General features: G+C 35.8%; 1 protein-coding gene across 1 annotated transcript; it reads left to right on the top strand.

The window, feature by feature from the left end:
* Nucleotides 1-513: 513 nt before the first annotated feature.
* On the top strand, nucleotides 514-10411 carry LOC114931955 (silk gland factor 1). The gene is given in 2 exon segments (XM_029304113.2): nucleotides 514-1169; nucleotides 1171-10411. Coding segments are annotated over 2 exon segments (1524 nt in total). The 5' UTR covers nucleotides 514-749; the 3' UTR covers nucleotides 2275-10411.
* Nucleotides 10412-16953: the final 6542 nt, after the last annotated feature.

The raw sequence follows: 16953 nt of genomic DNA, 5'->3' as shown, positions 1-16953 counted from the left end.
CTCGATCAAATAACCGACCGCGCGCGCGGACACCGTCGAGCAAGCCCGTCGTCGTAGTGGTTGGTGTTGTTTCGCGCACTCGTCCACGTCGTACAACACGCGTGAGCAAGGCTCTTTTCCCTGTCGTCGGCGTCGGCCGTGTTGCCCTCATGGTGTTGGGATAACAATTATCCCCCTATCTCTCCCGCGGGGGGTTGCCGTTTTGCGAATACCCTCTCGCGACATACTCTCGCGTTCGCGCTACGTTTTCGTTTCGCATCGAATGCGCATCTTCCCGCCCGAACAAACGGACAGTGTATTGTGTTCCGGGAAGAAGAGGACGGTGTCTTCGACGTTTCGCCCGCGCGAAGGTGGTGTGCTTCGAAAAAGAGAAAGAGACCCTTTTCTCACCTTCTACGAGAAAGGAGAAAACGCGACGAGTTCTCCGTTCGTCGAGAGTTCGTTTCTCGTTCAGTGTTGACGACGAAGAATTTTTTGCGGTGAAGTTTTTTTTCTGGTGAAGAAAGATAGATAGAGAGAGAACTCTTCCAGTTCTGTGCGACTCGAGGAATCTCTGTGACTCGTGGCTCGACGGTCGGGTTAGAGGAGAAGAACCTAACTCGGTCATTGGACGACTCCTGGGGTCGTCCTCAATCGGTGATAAGATTAAGGGAATACCCGACTGTCAGCAGCCGTGGTACCGCGGATTTCATGACAGCCGTTTGACAACGACGACGCGACAGCAGGCCACCTCGGCACCGGTGAGCTCTATGACCATGCTTCAGTCGCAAAAGCTGTACGGCGATGCGGGTGCCATGAGCAGCGCCGCGATGTCCAGCATGGGCAGTATGGCGCCCACGTACAGCTCGATCAACTCGATGAGCTGCGTACCGATGGGAATGTCGATGGGAGTTGGGGTCGGGCCTAGCTGCAGCCCACAAGGCGCCGGAGGCTTCAACATGAGCACCATGAGCTCGGCTATGGGAATGGCGTCGATGGGTGGCGGCGGGATGAGCGGTTACAGCGGCGCTTCCATGGGCACCGGTGGTGCCTGCATGAGCGCCGTCGGATACGGGCCGCTGACACCCAGCGGCGGTACCGGCGTAAGCCGGGATCCCCTGGCTCTGACCGAGCCGGACTCGCCCAATTCGGCGTTACAACGCGCACGAAGCGAGAAATCCTATCGCCGCTAGCTACACGCACGCGAAGCCGCCGTATTCCTACATCAGCCTGATCACCATGGCGATACAGAACGCGCCCCACAAGATGCTGACTCTGTCGGAGATCTATCAGTTCATCATGGATCTGTTCCCGTTCTACCGGCAGAATCAGCAACGCTGGCAGAACTCCATCAGGCACTCGCTCAGCTTCAACGACTGCTTCGTCAAGGTACCACGCACGCCGGACAAGCCCGGGAAGGGATCCTTCTGGACCCTACACCCGGACAGCGGCAACATGTTCGAGAACGGTTGCTACCTGCGACGTCAGAAGAGGTTCAAAGACGAGAAGAAGGAGATGACCAGGCAGACCAACAAGCATCAACAGCATCAGCAGCATCAGGCGACGGCCGCGGCGGTCGCGGCCGCGACCGGAGCGACTATCGCGGGCCAACATAGTCCGCCCACTCACGAAGGCGCGCCTGGTACCAAGAAGACCGGCTCGTCCATCCACCACGGCGGTCCACCGCAACAGGACGACAAAGATCTGCACTCGTTGGTATCCTCCCATCACCATCATCACACCGCCGGACTCCATCAGCACCACACAACTCTGAAGAGCGACACCACCGACATCGGCGGTCTCTTGGTACCGGATCTCGGTGCCGCGCACGACGAACTCACCGCCATGGTCAGCCGTAGTCTCCATCCGCATCTGTTATCCGAAACCGCGACCCTACATCACAACATGACGGGTAGCTTGAAGCAGGAACCGCTTTACGGTACCGCCGCGGCCAATCATCCCTTCAGCATCAACAGGTTACTACCGCGAGACACGACTGGTACCTCGCCAGGCGCCCAGGATACCAAACCACCCGAGATGAAGATGTACGAGCAGCTGCATCAAAGCTACGCTAATTTTGGCTCGCCCCATCATCCGCACGCCCACTCGGCGCCACCCGGCCACCATCATCACAACGGTATGCACGCCGGGACCACCGCCGCCGGCCCGATGCACATGACGAATCATCATCACCAGGAGTATTACCAGAGCCCGCATTATCATCACGCGACCAGCGTCGCCACCACGAGCGCGCCGCCGCCGCCCGCAGTCGCTACCGCGGCGCCGGGCTTGTGACATCACGCCACCCACCCTTACGCTTTGGCCTGAGTCGCTGCCGCCGCGGCATACGTCGCCAGCGCTGCCGCACCCCCAATGCCACCCCCGAGCACCCCGGATCTGTCGTCGACCGCGACCACCGCGGCGCCGACGGGGACGTCGTCGTCCCCCACGACCACCCTGTCGACCGTCTCGTCGTCGCCGCGTGCGCAACCACGCCGGCGCGCCCGTCGTCCCGAGAACGACGACGACATCGTCGACGCCGTCGTATGCTGGCCGCCCGACGACGACGACGAGTACGACGACGAGGACGAGGACGAGGAGAGCGTCGTCTACAGACGGTAGAGTTAGGATTTCCGCCGGGAGAGGTAGGATCCCCAAAGGGTATTTCGGCTCGCTCTGTGTGTTACACGGTTCATCGTCTCGGATCGGATTGTTAGGGGATAGGAAATAAGGGTTGTTATATATTTTCAAGGTTAATATATAGATGTGGTATATTAGCGTGTTCAGAAATTTATACTATGGGGAATTATTCAATATTTTCCTGTTTTGTATATTGGGTGGATCGAAATTTGTGCGAAACATTTTTTAGGGGATGGTTTCTTATATTGAAGTTCAGATTTGATGAAAATATTAATATGGGTTATTTATTTCGGATTCTTTATAAGGGTACCGAAAAAAAAAATTGTTTTAAATAAATATGAAAAAAGTGATCCGATTGCTAGTTGGAATATTGAAATAAAGATACCAGAGAATTAATTGACCAACACTGGTTAAGGTGAAAAATCTTTTATTTCGACCCCGAAGCCTGAAGAGGACCCAATTCGGGGTCGAAATAAAAGGATTTTTCACTTTAGCCAGTGTTGGTCGATTAATTCCCTGGTATCTTTATTTCAATAAATATTTTTTTTATTAGTGGAAAATGTTTACCAAATTTTATTTTTTTAATTTGTCTCAAATTTTAAAAAACTGAAATTTTACTTCCCTCTTTAGAAAAGTATGTAATTCCTCAGAGAGAGAGAGAGTTATGAGTTATATAAGAATCTCCCTCTTAATTTTCGACAAAGAATCATCTAAAATTTTTCGCACTTATTTAGATACATCCTGTATATTCTCTCTCTTTTATATTTTTTCTTTCATCTACATTTTTTCTCTTATATTCTTTCTTTTTCTGTTCCTTTTTTTCGCTTGACTTTAAATCATCTTTGACGCGCGCGCTTTGAGTATTATATAATGATTGAAATATTATTCGCAAATAAATTCAAATACTGAATTACGAGATGACGATACAAAGATTCAAAATAAAGGGAAACTAAAAAAACATATACACGATTGACATCAAGACATTACTTTTCTTATGCTACAATAATTAAAAATGGATAACATCACTAATTTCTCTTTATCTACATACAAACATTGTACTATTTGTATAAATCAAACAGTGTTGTATCTATATTTGCCCTTATATATATATATATACAATATATATATATATATGTTATTGACAAAAATTATGCATAAAAGAAAATTTATTATTTTTTTAATTTAGCATTTATCACGTCACACATTTTATGAACAATTTTTGATAAATATATTTAATAAAAAAAGAGAATATAGAGATCGCGCATAGCGTTTCAAATAAAGACTTATAAAAAGCAAAAACAGTATTTACATTTGACTTCCAAACTTTAATGATAGGGAGGTCACATTACTGTGTATTATCCTTTGACAGAAGCGAATGGGAAAATAATATTTACATACTTACACACAATCTTCGTTGCTCGTATTAAACTTATGTTCGTTACTGTATGTTGTCACTCAAACTGACAATGACTTGGTAAGCATCGTTTCAAGTACAATTGCAAACAACAATCACGATAAAATAGATTAAAAGCCCACTTTAGACGATCTTTAATTTGCGACAGAATTCTTATTCATAATTTCGGCCTACGATATAGAAAATACGTTCGTCCAAATCAGATTACGTGACATACGAGATAAAATTATAATGTAATAATATAATTTTATGTCATTCGTTCTTTTTCGTGGGAAAGAAAATCAGGCGAGTCGAGTTATTCATTCTGGTTCTAAAAAATTATTATCGTCATTTTTTATCACAATGCCATTCTGTTGAATTTATCTCGTCTACATCGGAAAAGGTGTTTGAGAAAAATGTGCGTGAACGTGCAGGAATCCCCTGAATCATTGCATTTTTATATTATCGCGTTTGTCGTATCTTTCAATATAATTGATTTCGTTTCAAATTTTTTTATGGACATGCACGAAAATGCATTTTAACGCGGTGATGCACCTCATCGCCATGTTCCATTTCTTGCATATCATGTCAAGATTACGTAATCGGCACACACATTTGAGAATTTATAGGCAATAACCATTTTTTACATAATAAAAAACAAAAATCCATTAAAATTATTGAGAAAATGTATTAATTTGGACTAATGTGTGTTAAATTAATTAAAATGCAATAAAATAGGACTGTCAGATTTATTTTACGGACTTTTACTTATTGTTAGAGAAATAAAGTTCCCAAAATAAATATTAGAACATTAAAAGAAAAAAATTGTGACAATATTGTCTGTTATTATTGTTAATAATATTCAGATTTTATAAATATTTTCAAGTAAAAATTAATAACATTTATATTCAATAAAACTATCCGGTTTCTTCCGTATATGATAATTACAAATATTATCATCCATTATTATTAGCCGCTGTTTTTCTTTTTTTCTCTCAATCAATCTAATCACTTCGTTCATTCTATGTTGCTTCTTTTTTTAAGTTGACTATTTGAAATACTGTTTTGTTGTGTAATATTATAGCAATATCTATTATGTTAAAGGAAATAATATTAATCACATTTCATCAATGAAAATTTTGAATCAAACTTGTTTCTAAAATAATTTTACTGAATGCAATTAAAATTCAAATTACATTACATTAAAATAAAATTAATTAAAATTCATAATTTTTAGCAATCCAAATATTACATGTGACAATAATTACAGAGCGATAGGAGATGCTTAAAACGGAGAAAAATCTAAAAGATATCTTTCGCTTTTCACTAATCCTTCTATAAGCTTATTAGACAAGACATTAATCGATTTCGAAACAAAGTATTATATGTTGATTAAATATTGAACGTTTCTTACAGAATTATATTATTCATGTCAATAATGTACATCTATGTTGAATCAGTCAGTGATCTCGATTTTCTTTCATTAAGCATTTCTTATTGTTCTCTATTTATTGTCGCATTTATTTACGTGTTGCATGTAACATGTAAATTGTTGACAATTATCTTTTTTATTATTTTATTTGTTTCTCGCTTTATGCTATATATTAACATCTTTACCTTATTTTGTTATTATTTTGACATATTACTAAAAACAAAACTTGCACTATGATTAATATTGCATCTTTTATATTAACTTAATTTGAAAACACTTTATTATAAAAAGTAAGAAAAAAATTTCCAGAACAAATTTGATTCGAAGAGTTTATTAATAATATTGAAATAAACAGTTTATATATATTATATAATATTGACAAGATTGTGATTTACAATTTTTCCTTACACATATTTTATATAGATATTGCTACAATAATAACACAATTAAGAGATATTTCAAATAATCTAATTAGATGAAATAAGATTCCCTAATAGAGAATTCTCCTTAGAAATAATATAAGATAATATTTTATATAAATAATAATTTGTTCTCTCTAAATTTGAATTAGAATTTGGCTTTTAAAGATTTTAGTTTTTCGATGTACTCACATAAGAGTCACTCATGTCCGATTAAAGAGAATCGCTTAATAGTATAATGAATTAAAAATAATTTAGCGACTTTCTCGTTACACAAACGAACTCGCGACGATGAACCTCGGTGCCTCGAAATACCCTCGATTAATATTCAAAGAACGACCTCGTCGAGAAATGGGGGTTGTCGCGCGTCATGGAAAATTAGCGGCGTAAGCCTCGAAAAGCAGTGCCAGGCAAAAAGTGAGAGCGGTGTCGGATGAACAAAACTTGTGATACTATACGTGAAAATAAATATAAATTAATGGACGAGTATATACGCGCGCGTTGCGTATAAATATAATTATATTCGAGCACCCGTGAGACTCTCTCGCGCGCATAGTCCGCGCATTCGCACACCACGTACACAAAAATACACACACACACACACACATACATTCACGAACGGTGTACGAATGCGCGTCATTCGAGACAGGTGAGAACGTCGAGTAAATAATTAATTCGTTTTAAGAGCGTCACGCGGGAGACGCCCCGCGTTTTTGTATAATAACTGTAGATAGCCGTATATATATCGTAATGCGCATATGATGTACAATATTATATGTTAAAGAGAGGTATATATACATACGATTATATATAGCTATATATATATATAAATATATATATAAATGGAATCTTTATCGCGATACTATATTATATAACAAGTCCATTTTTGACGATCTATATAATAGGTGAACAAATTCGGGATGCAATTGAAATTTTTCATGCCGCGCATTTCTGATACGTGTCCTGTGTATATGTATATTTTTTGCTTCTCGAAAGAAACATGTTTTCTACATATATATATATATATATATATATATATATATATATACTATACGGCACGAAAAGTTTTCTTTCGAATTCTATCGTATATTATAGATCGTCTAAAGTGCGCTTTAGGTGCATACATATAATAGAATTTAAGAGAGTGAATGAAATAAAGAAGAAGAGAGAATAGAAAGAGAGAGAGAAAGAGAGAGAGCGCGAAAATAATAGAGAGAAAGAGTGAGAGAGAGAGAGAGAAAAATCAAGTTAGACAAACGTGATACTTTGCATTGTGCATTTCGAAAGCATACTTTTTAGACTGTCACACACGTATTCGCTTTGCAGATCGCTATGGAGAACTGTTTATGAGATTTTATTTTTCGAGGAGGTTCATTTGGGGAGTGAGTAAAAGGTATACACGATATTGTATATATATTGTTTATGTAAAGTGACGCGTGTACATAATCTCGAAAATACAATGTAGTGTAAAGTTAGACGGTTCTATTCGAATTGGGTTTTTAATTAATTTTTAATTAATTTGGATATTTGCAAATCAAATTGCCAAGCGCAAGGAATGACGTGATTTTGTTCACGATTTTTATTTAGTCTCGGAATCATCCTAAACAGATCTCTCTTGCAATTACTACGTTACAAGATAATGTACGATCATCTACATTAGAGAACAATTGGCACGTCATTAGATCATCATCTATTTAAATGTACGACAATTAATTCGAAGAAACACGTTGTACACTAATAAAATAATTATCGAAACTGATTCTAACAACTAGATGCATATTATCAACTTTTGATTATTGATAGCTAGTTGCTATCATTAAGAAGCTTAAAGCTATTATGAGCCGCGCCTGCTTATCGATTCGATAAACAACTCGACTACAAAGTTAAAAGTCAGATCGATGGCTTTTTGACCAAAAGTATCAAGTTGATGATCGAGAAAAAACCGTCTCGATTTTAAATTTATGTATAATATATTATAATCAATATTATATTTTTATTTTATATATTAATATGTGTTATACAGTTATATAATATATTAGCTCAATATATAATATATATTCTATTATATATTATATTATATATTATATTGTATAAATATTAATATATTTAATAATATAATATATATGTATAATAAATAATAATTTCATTAATATATATATATATATTATATAATTTATTATACATAAATTTATATTTTTGAAGCGTGACTGTTGATCGACCGTCTGCGTGAGTCCTCGAAATCTTTAAGTTGATAAAAAATCGTTAATATTACTCGACATCGATTAAAGTTTAGTCGATGTAAAGATGATAATATGCGCCCAGTGTGTCTAGCTATTGAGATTATATGTATGAGACATAAGTTTGTTTGTTACCAATCCGACGATTGTCGCCACAATTGTTACAAACACCGTTTTATTATATCAATATTGTAAAACTAGCGATCGGTTTCTTTTTAATTTTATGCAAGATAAAATGTAAAAACCCGCACGAAAGACACAGAATTCCCTTCTGGGGAAGAAGTGTCATACGTCGGTGCAATTTCTGCGAGTCAACATTCGAGTGCAAAGGGCTAAAGTCAAGACAGCCGTGTAAGGTTGTGTTGTCGAATGGAAAGAAAAAAAAAAGTTTGCGCAATTAAGGCGATGTGCGAGCGTGTGTGACAGATCTCGCGACGACTCCTCCACGACGTTGATTAGTCGGTCACGTAATTCACTAGATCGTTTTATTTTATACTCGATGCCACTTCAGTTCTGATGAATATGAAATTCACGAAAGCTTTTACCGTCGTCGCGTATATACGATTTTATTATACCCCATTCGAAGAGGGAAAGTGAAATCTCGGTCTCTGCTTTCATTGGCGGATTGTAACGTTGAAAAATCGAATGTCACTTGTACGGAAGACTGTGACGACTCGTAATTTCGCTGATTTTCTCAAACGTGCCACTCCTCCCATCTTACCGATCCTACTTTCTCTGTAGACTTTTTGAATTTATATTATATAAATCTGATTGTTTTAAAGCGTCGATTGTTTGTTGAATACTACGAGTGATTTTTCGAAATTATTACTTTTTATAAAAGTGAATATTTCGCGTATCGAGGTGCATCTAACAAAGCGTTGAAACTTTTGTTAAATTCTCTTGCAATCGATATGGTGAGGTTTAGAATACAAATTTTTCTAATGAAATAAAAAATGAGAAAACTTCTAGCGAAAGGGAAAACTGACGAAAGCTTTTGAAATATATCGATGCATGTAAATTTTTGTAAATAACGAGTTGTGCGTTACAAAAGAATCACTAATTATTGTTATCACCATTATATTATCGTCATCGCTGCGATTGTATTTCTCGTGGATCTGTTAGATTCATTTCCTGCTCGCTCTTTTTTTCTTTTTTAATTCTTTATCTAATGTGTTTCAAAATGTTACACTATATAGTGTTTAAAAAGATTAATATTTTTAATTATATTTTTTTCCAATATTTTTTAAGTAATGAATCTGCGATTTTACATGGAAAACCATAATGAAATGTAAAGGGTTCTAAATTTTTGCATCAAGTTTTTTCGCTGCTATTTCAGCGAATACAGTACGGAGTCCATATTCTGAAGAATAATTGTATCATTCGAGAGATAAGATTTTCAAATAAAATAAGATCTAAATCTCGAAATTAATGTGAAGCGTCTTTTACACGATATTGAAATCTCAACAATTGATTTTGTGCGACGGGCGGTGAAAAATTCGCGGAAAATTCTGTCGTTAAAATTGTGTACGCTCGATCTCAGACTGCCTTTTTCTCAGTGCGTTGATCAAAGAAGGAAAGGAGGAAGCGAATTTGTCCTACGACAGAACCTCTCTCTCTCTCAAGGCGGGGCACGCGTGAAATGCAAATCTCGAAATTACGAAATCTCATGTTTAGCACGCTTTCACTGTCTCTTGGGCCGTTTTATCGTCTTCCTGACAGAGAGCGAGAGAGAGAAAAATATACATCCTTTATCCATCAACGCATGCGTATCCTGTGTCAAATTCAGGAGAATCAAAATTTATAATGAATTATTAATTAATAATTGTATTAATTAATTATTAATTATAATTAACTATTAATTATAATTTATAATTAATCAGTTTTTCATAGATTCAGATTTTGACGATGTAGATAAAACACAAGAATCATGATCTCTATGATTATTCGCGAGAATTTGCGCGCGATATATTTCTCGAAAATTGTACTATAGCATCGAAATTATGCCGATTTCAATCTCCTATTGTACCTTCGATCCCTCGCGTAGTTCTCGATCGAATCTGCCCATGTCCGATAAAAATATACGTCGCCTGACTCTTGAGAGAAATCAAATGACAAAAAAAAAAACAGAGCGAAAGAGAAAAAATGAATGAGTGAAAGATATAGGTAAGAATGAATGAGAATTTCGCGCTGTTGTCAGAGAGAGAGAGAGAGAGAGAGAAAGAGTGAAAGGAGCGACGAATCGATGAGATAAGGCTGTAAATGTTTCAATAAATCTACGTATTTCTACGAAAAACAAAACGCAGCTTCTCTATTTTTGCGTACCGTTTTTTTTCTCTCTACAAATTTACGACCATCCTCTTCCACTTCCTCTCATTCTTGCGAAATGTTTAACGTAATTTAAAGCAGAAAGAGGAAATAGGTAGAGTCGCGAGATATTATGTTTTTATCCTGCAATAATCTTGCGGTGAAACTAATTAAAATATATTGAATGTCGAAATGTGTTCCATATGCAAATGATATGTAAATAATCGCATTAATTGTTACTTTTGTTAAAGCAAACGATATAACAACGGTATATGTGTGTATATATATTTTCGATTCATTAAATTCATTTCTTCAAACAACAAATATCTCAACATGAGTGGATAATTTGTTGAATAAATTATAATCATTATGATATTTATCTGCAATGAGATCTTCGAGTGCCTATTATATCGTATCAAATATACTCGAAATATTATTTATATGATGTCACATTATGAACTCAAACTTTTTAGTTCGTAATTTGCTTACTGTGCCGCACTTTTAATTAATTATTATACATATGCGATATGTCATGTCATAACATCAGTTTGCAGTTGCACACATCAAATAGTGAATTTATAAGAGTTTATTATTACATTCACCTCTTCAGCATGATATTAGATTTCAAAACATACCTATTTGAATTTTGGAGCATCCAAATTCAGTAAATAAGCGGATTAAAGAACCCTCGAATTAAATTTTAAATAATTGAAACAAATAATAAATAAAATACGAACTAAATTTTAAGTAATTAAACAAATTAATTAATTACATCCGCAATTTTATTTGTTCGTTGTAACGTTCTTACCTAAATACGTCTGTCTCGGAGTCCATCGAAGATGGAGTGACAGCTACTGCAAAAAGCAACATCGTCGAGAAACTTTGCTGTGCCAATGACAAACAAAGCCTTCGGCTTGAGAGTTATCAATAGCGATCGATTGATTTCGGGCGTGATAACGTAAGGACATGTCTGTGGAGGGTATGAGTTGGATAAGTGGGCAGATTAAAAACCAGATAGACGTGCAGGCGGCATCTTTTTTTGGCAAAACGAGTCGTAGAAGTCTCGACACGATCATTTATACGTACAACTTATTCGCGAGAGACGTTGTGTAATTAATAGCGAATATTTAGAGGACTATAATATGTGCGAGATGTCGAATTAATTATTTGTATAAAAAAAAAATTTTTTTAATATTTTTCTTGAAACTTACTCTAATAATCGAGAAATGCAAAAATTTCGGAAAAAAGATGTTGAAAATAATTTCGAATATAGTATATTGTGTATCAAGTGCGGAAAGTTGACAATTACACATACTATTTTGTATTACAAGTGCAGGCAAAGTGGCTTTGTGCGCGTTTTCTGTGCGCGAGATGGCGGCATGGGAAATTGGCCGTTTTCCGCACAGAAAACACGCACACAAAGTGCCACTTTGCCTGCACGTGTAATACAAAATATATAATGTGTACTATTATAAAATTTTCATTGTAATCAATCTTTTTATTAGCTATATTCTTGTACTGCATTTTATTTGTACCTTAATTTTACTAGAGAAATTTTTGTATATTCAAATAATTAAATAATATAATTTTTAAATTAAAAATCGAATTAAAAGAATGAAAATTGTATAATAGAATGATTTGGATCGACTTGGCGCTCGCTGAAATGAACATGTAGGAGAACTCGGGGGGCTCTGACATTTGATTTGAAAACTTAAATTAATCCTTCGATCATCTTTTTCCGCAAGCCGTCACATATCAATCATTCGCGTATGCCTACTGCATATATCCGGAGTTACACACGCATTTATTAAGCGCCACGGCGCGCGTTTCGCCGTCGGTGTAATAATATTTAACTTCGATTCCGGGACATTTGCGCGAGAGCACACTCGATCTGTACTCATTGACCTTAAGCTTTTTGTTGGCAAAGTGCAATCGAGTATCTTGTGTAAATTTCCTAATCTGTATATGCAATCCTCGCTCGTTCAATGCCGATTTATCGCGCGGCTCGACGAGCCGTAATCCGGAGTGAAAGCCGGAAATGCCGATCCGGCGTTTGAGGAGATTAATTGATGGTCGGACTATCGAGAGAGATACATTTAAAGAGAATTAAAAGTTGAAATTCGACGAAACGGAACCCTTTTATTATTTGCGAACTGTAATATTGTTCGAAATTAAAAGAAGAAAATTATATCGAGATAGACTGCAATAAATATTTCGCATATATTTTCTTTTTCGCTATTTCTGTGTTCTTGCATTGGGGAATTAAATTATATAGACTTATACTTGCCTGCGTATGGTCTTTTTTATCTTGTATTCAACGATTAAGATAAAAAGATATTACTTTTACTCGAAGCACAAGATGGTTTCCTATTAGGTCTCATAGATCATTTATATTTACTGTAATATTCCTCTCTCTCGAGCTGCTTTCGTTCCTCTATTAGAACGATAATCTGGATTCAAGAAATCTCTGTATCTTATCTTTTATACTTGCACTTTACGCATTGAAAAATTTTTAATTATGGCTATTTTAATTTTATTTATCTTAAAAAGAGCCGATTTATATTATATTATATATGAAAATTTTTTATTTTATTTATCTTAAAAAGACTCGATTTTATATTTATATATATATATATATATAATAAAATAAAAAATTTTTCAATGCGTAAAGTGCAAGTATAAAATATAGAGATATATATACACATATATACGCGGAGAATTTTCTCTTACAATTTATCCTGAAAATCATGGTAACTGTATAGAACAATATGGTATTGGAAAAATTTTATAAGAGTTTCTGTTATTAATATTTTTACTACAATAAAAAATATTAATGTCTACTACAATAAGATATAAAATATGTTCGGTTATTTTACTATATGTACATATTAATATTTTTTATCGTAACAAAGGAACTATAAAATCCTTCCAATATCATATTATCATACCTGATTTTCAGTAAATTCTAAGAGAAAAGATATATATGTCACTGTTTTTTTTTTTTTTTTTTTTTTATAAAGATATGTGTATCTGCATGCTAATGTCGAGCATATAGGAGGCAGTTGCGGAATCGCGTCTGGCAGCCTACGTTAGGATTATCGTGGGCGATAAGGTGACGGTGCGCTCCGCTGGCGATCTCCGGCTGCATATCCGGGAAATACCCGGGGCATTATCGGCGTACGAGCGAGCATCCGAGCCGTAAACGAGTCTTAGTTAACGCGGCGGCGAATGCGGAGGTGCAATCTCCCGCGGATTATTCGACATGATACACGGGGCAGATATACACCGAGTGGCACTACAGACCTGTGTATCCGGCCAATATTTGACTAAATCATGAACAATGTTTGATTGTACACACACACACATACGCGCGCGCGCGCGTGCGCAGATGCGCCCAAGTGCGCAGCGCGTTAACGAAACTGCAGCCGCGCCGATGTGCATCCGCATCTCATGTACGATATGTAACCCGTTGATTCGGCAGCCTCAGGAATTACCCCGAGTATTTTACCCCCGGAATATTCACGAAGATATCCCGTAGAGTCCCTTCCGCGGAAAGCGTCGAAGGAGGACATCCGGTCTGTGCTGCAGGACGGATGCACTTGGAAATTTATACGAGAGATGCAGCGGAAAAGCAGGAACTTATTTGAATATCTCGGGTGAAATGACAAGAAAGATGACAGATTCCTTTCTCTTTGATAAATTATCGAAAACCATATGGGAGAGAACAAGAGGAGGCATTTGGCTTTTTTTGTATTTAATATAAAAATATTAAAATGACAAAATAAAATAAAGAATTGAATTTTAAAAATTAAGAAAAAACATAAGAAATAAAAAAATTTTAATCATACGTCTTCCTGAAAAAAATCCTGCGGACTTTCACGTATAAAACTCAATTTAGTCTTTCTAATATTTTTTACACTGAAAAAAAACTTTATTAAATTCGAATATTTATTTAAAGTTATTTATTTCAAGCTAACTAAATAATATTGATTTGATGTGAAAAATACCTATTGATATAAGAAAATCTTTTCGAAACAGATAGATATTTATTTGTTTCAAATAAATAATTTATTAGACAGTATTGAAATAAATATTTATCAATTTAATAATTTTTTCGGCTTATTAATTATATATAAAATCTAAGTTAGCTGTTTTATTTTATTAAAATAGTTTTAAATATACAATGCTTTATTTAATAGAAAATAATTTTGTAAATTATTGCATTATCGATGTGTGATTTAACAGTGATATTTTTTTCTTGATAATCGAGAAATAATTAAAATTCCAATGCAAAGATAATGCGGAAATGAGCTCTCCTCCTTTCGGTGAAATTGATTAAAGCAGATTTAAATTTAAGTAGGCATTTCTATCGATAGCGATCGAGGTTGGCGAAAGTTTTAATAATTGTTACCGTTATCAACATCTGACGCATCATATCATCTGATGAATTACATTGGCGTAAACATCGTGCGCATATATTTTCGGCGATTAATATAGCGGCAAAAGGATTATATATACACACTTTGCTTGTATTATATTTCAAGTCCCGGTGATTCAATGCAAAATGCAATGTAATCATTACCGACTCTTAAAGTGGGAATTAAACACACATCCCGGAAGAAATGGATACTTCTTCCTTGCGCTGTCAAGGAGAAGTTCTTTGAAAATATTGACCTCGAGCCGTTTCGATGCTCCATCCAGTAAATTGAATATATAGTTATGTAGGAAAAAATCGATTTTGCAAAATGCAAAAAATATCATACAGATTCCTGTCCGCTTCTTTATACCCACTCGAGTTGTTACACGAATTTATTCTTGAAAATGTGAGGCTTTATAGGAATTGTCGGTAGCCAGCGTCACAAGATTATACAAACAATTTCTCAGATATAATTTCCGCTCTAACAAAATTATAAAATTTAATAATCAACTACAAAAAAATATTAAACAGAATTAAAAATTAAAATGTAAATTACGTTAAATAAAAATTAAAAATTAAGTATAAAATAATTTAATAGTTTCTATAGTTCGTACGAATTAATATATAATAATAACAATAAATTGAATTTTTTTTGAACGAGCAAATATAGGATGTAAAAAGTGTTTAATCGTGTATTTATTCACATTGAACGCATTACATGATTGAAAAGACACAAGTTAGTGTCGAAACGTCTCATGTAATTCGTCCAATGTGAACAAATACACGATTACACATTTTTTACATCCTATACTTGTTCGTTCAAAAGGGCCTCAATTTATTATTATTATATATTAAAAAATAAATTTTAATTGGACCAATCAAAATTCGATCAAAAAACTGTCGGAGGTTTCTTACCTGTCCATATATTATCTTAAAACTGGAAGCATGAAAAAGAATTGTGCGAAATGCACGAGAGGGTTAATTTTATAATAATAATAAATTAACAATAAAATTAACCCTCTCGTGCATTTCGCACAATTCTTTTTCATGCGCCGTTCCAGTTTTAAGATAATATATGGACAGGTAAGAAACCTCCGACAGTTTTTTGATCGAATTTTGATTGGTCCAATTAAAATTTATTTAAATATATATATATATATAACCCTGCACGTGTCAAATAGATTCCAGTTAAATAAGCTGATTTTTTTTCATATGTCGTAACTTATAACCAGTTGAACAAAAGATGTAATAACTTCCAAGCTAAATAATAGACAGTTGCTGAGCTCAAAGCTAAATAATAAATGGTTACAGTCAGTTATACAACTCGTAGAACTCGAGTTTTTCGTGTTTGACTAGTTGTAAATCAGAAACTGCGTCTATTATTTAGCTTTAAGTCTGATCTTCGTCTTTCGTTCACCAGATTTTATAGCTACAACATATGAAAATATTAGCTTATTTAACTGAATTTCACATAAGATTAAAGCGGGTTACTTTGAATATCGTTCCTTATGTTGCGTGAAAAATTAACATGAATGAATAAATTTTCTCAATTTGCATTTTTGCATCAGAAAAAATGCATTTCTATGGATGTTTATTTTTTTCTCAACACCATATGCGACATTGCACTTGAAAGCTTGAAATATCTCAACGTTTTATAGCTATTATTATAATATATAACTATTATATTTTTATTTTCTAAAAATATGTAGGTACACAAAAAATATGCTGCTAAAAACATTTTTATGCATCGTAAAAATCGCAAAATATGAGGGCGGGCTAATAAAAACTTTTCGCAGTGTTATTGCATTTGATAATACTGAAATCTGTATTTTTAAATTTTTTAATTCTCTACGAAATATCAATTTTGAACAAATATTCGCGTTTACGATCATTTTTCTATCGCTTTATGGATTAATTAAAAATGGCGCGCGACGCCTCGGCCTTCCTTCGCGATTTCCTGCGCGAGGAGGACGAAATTCGTTCTTCCGCGACGCCTTTTTCGATTTGTCCTCGCCGCGGATAATTCCAGTACGAATTCCACGGCGAAAGACAAAGTCTGACCGTCGTTTGCACTTTCGGCACGTGATCGCCGCCGAGCCACGGCACGGACGAGGAGGAATCGTTGCGGCTTA

The sequence above is a fragment of the Nylanderia fulva genome, unplaced genomic scaffold (genome assembly GCF_048542155.1).
Source record: "Nylanderia fulva isolate GAGA-0341 unplaced genomic scaffold, ASM4854215v1 Scaffold10, whole genome shotgun sequence".
NCBI classification, from domain to species: Eukaryota; Metazoa; Arthropoda; class Insecta; order Hymenoptera; family Formicidae; genus Nylanderia; species Nylanderia fulva.
The sequence above is the reverse complement of the archived record's forward strand: the minus strand, read 5'-3'. Positions and strand labels throughout refer to the sequence as shown.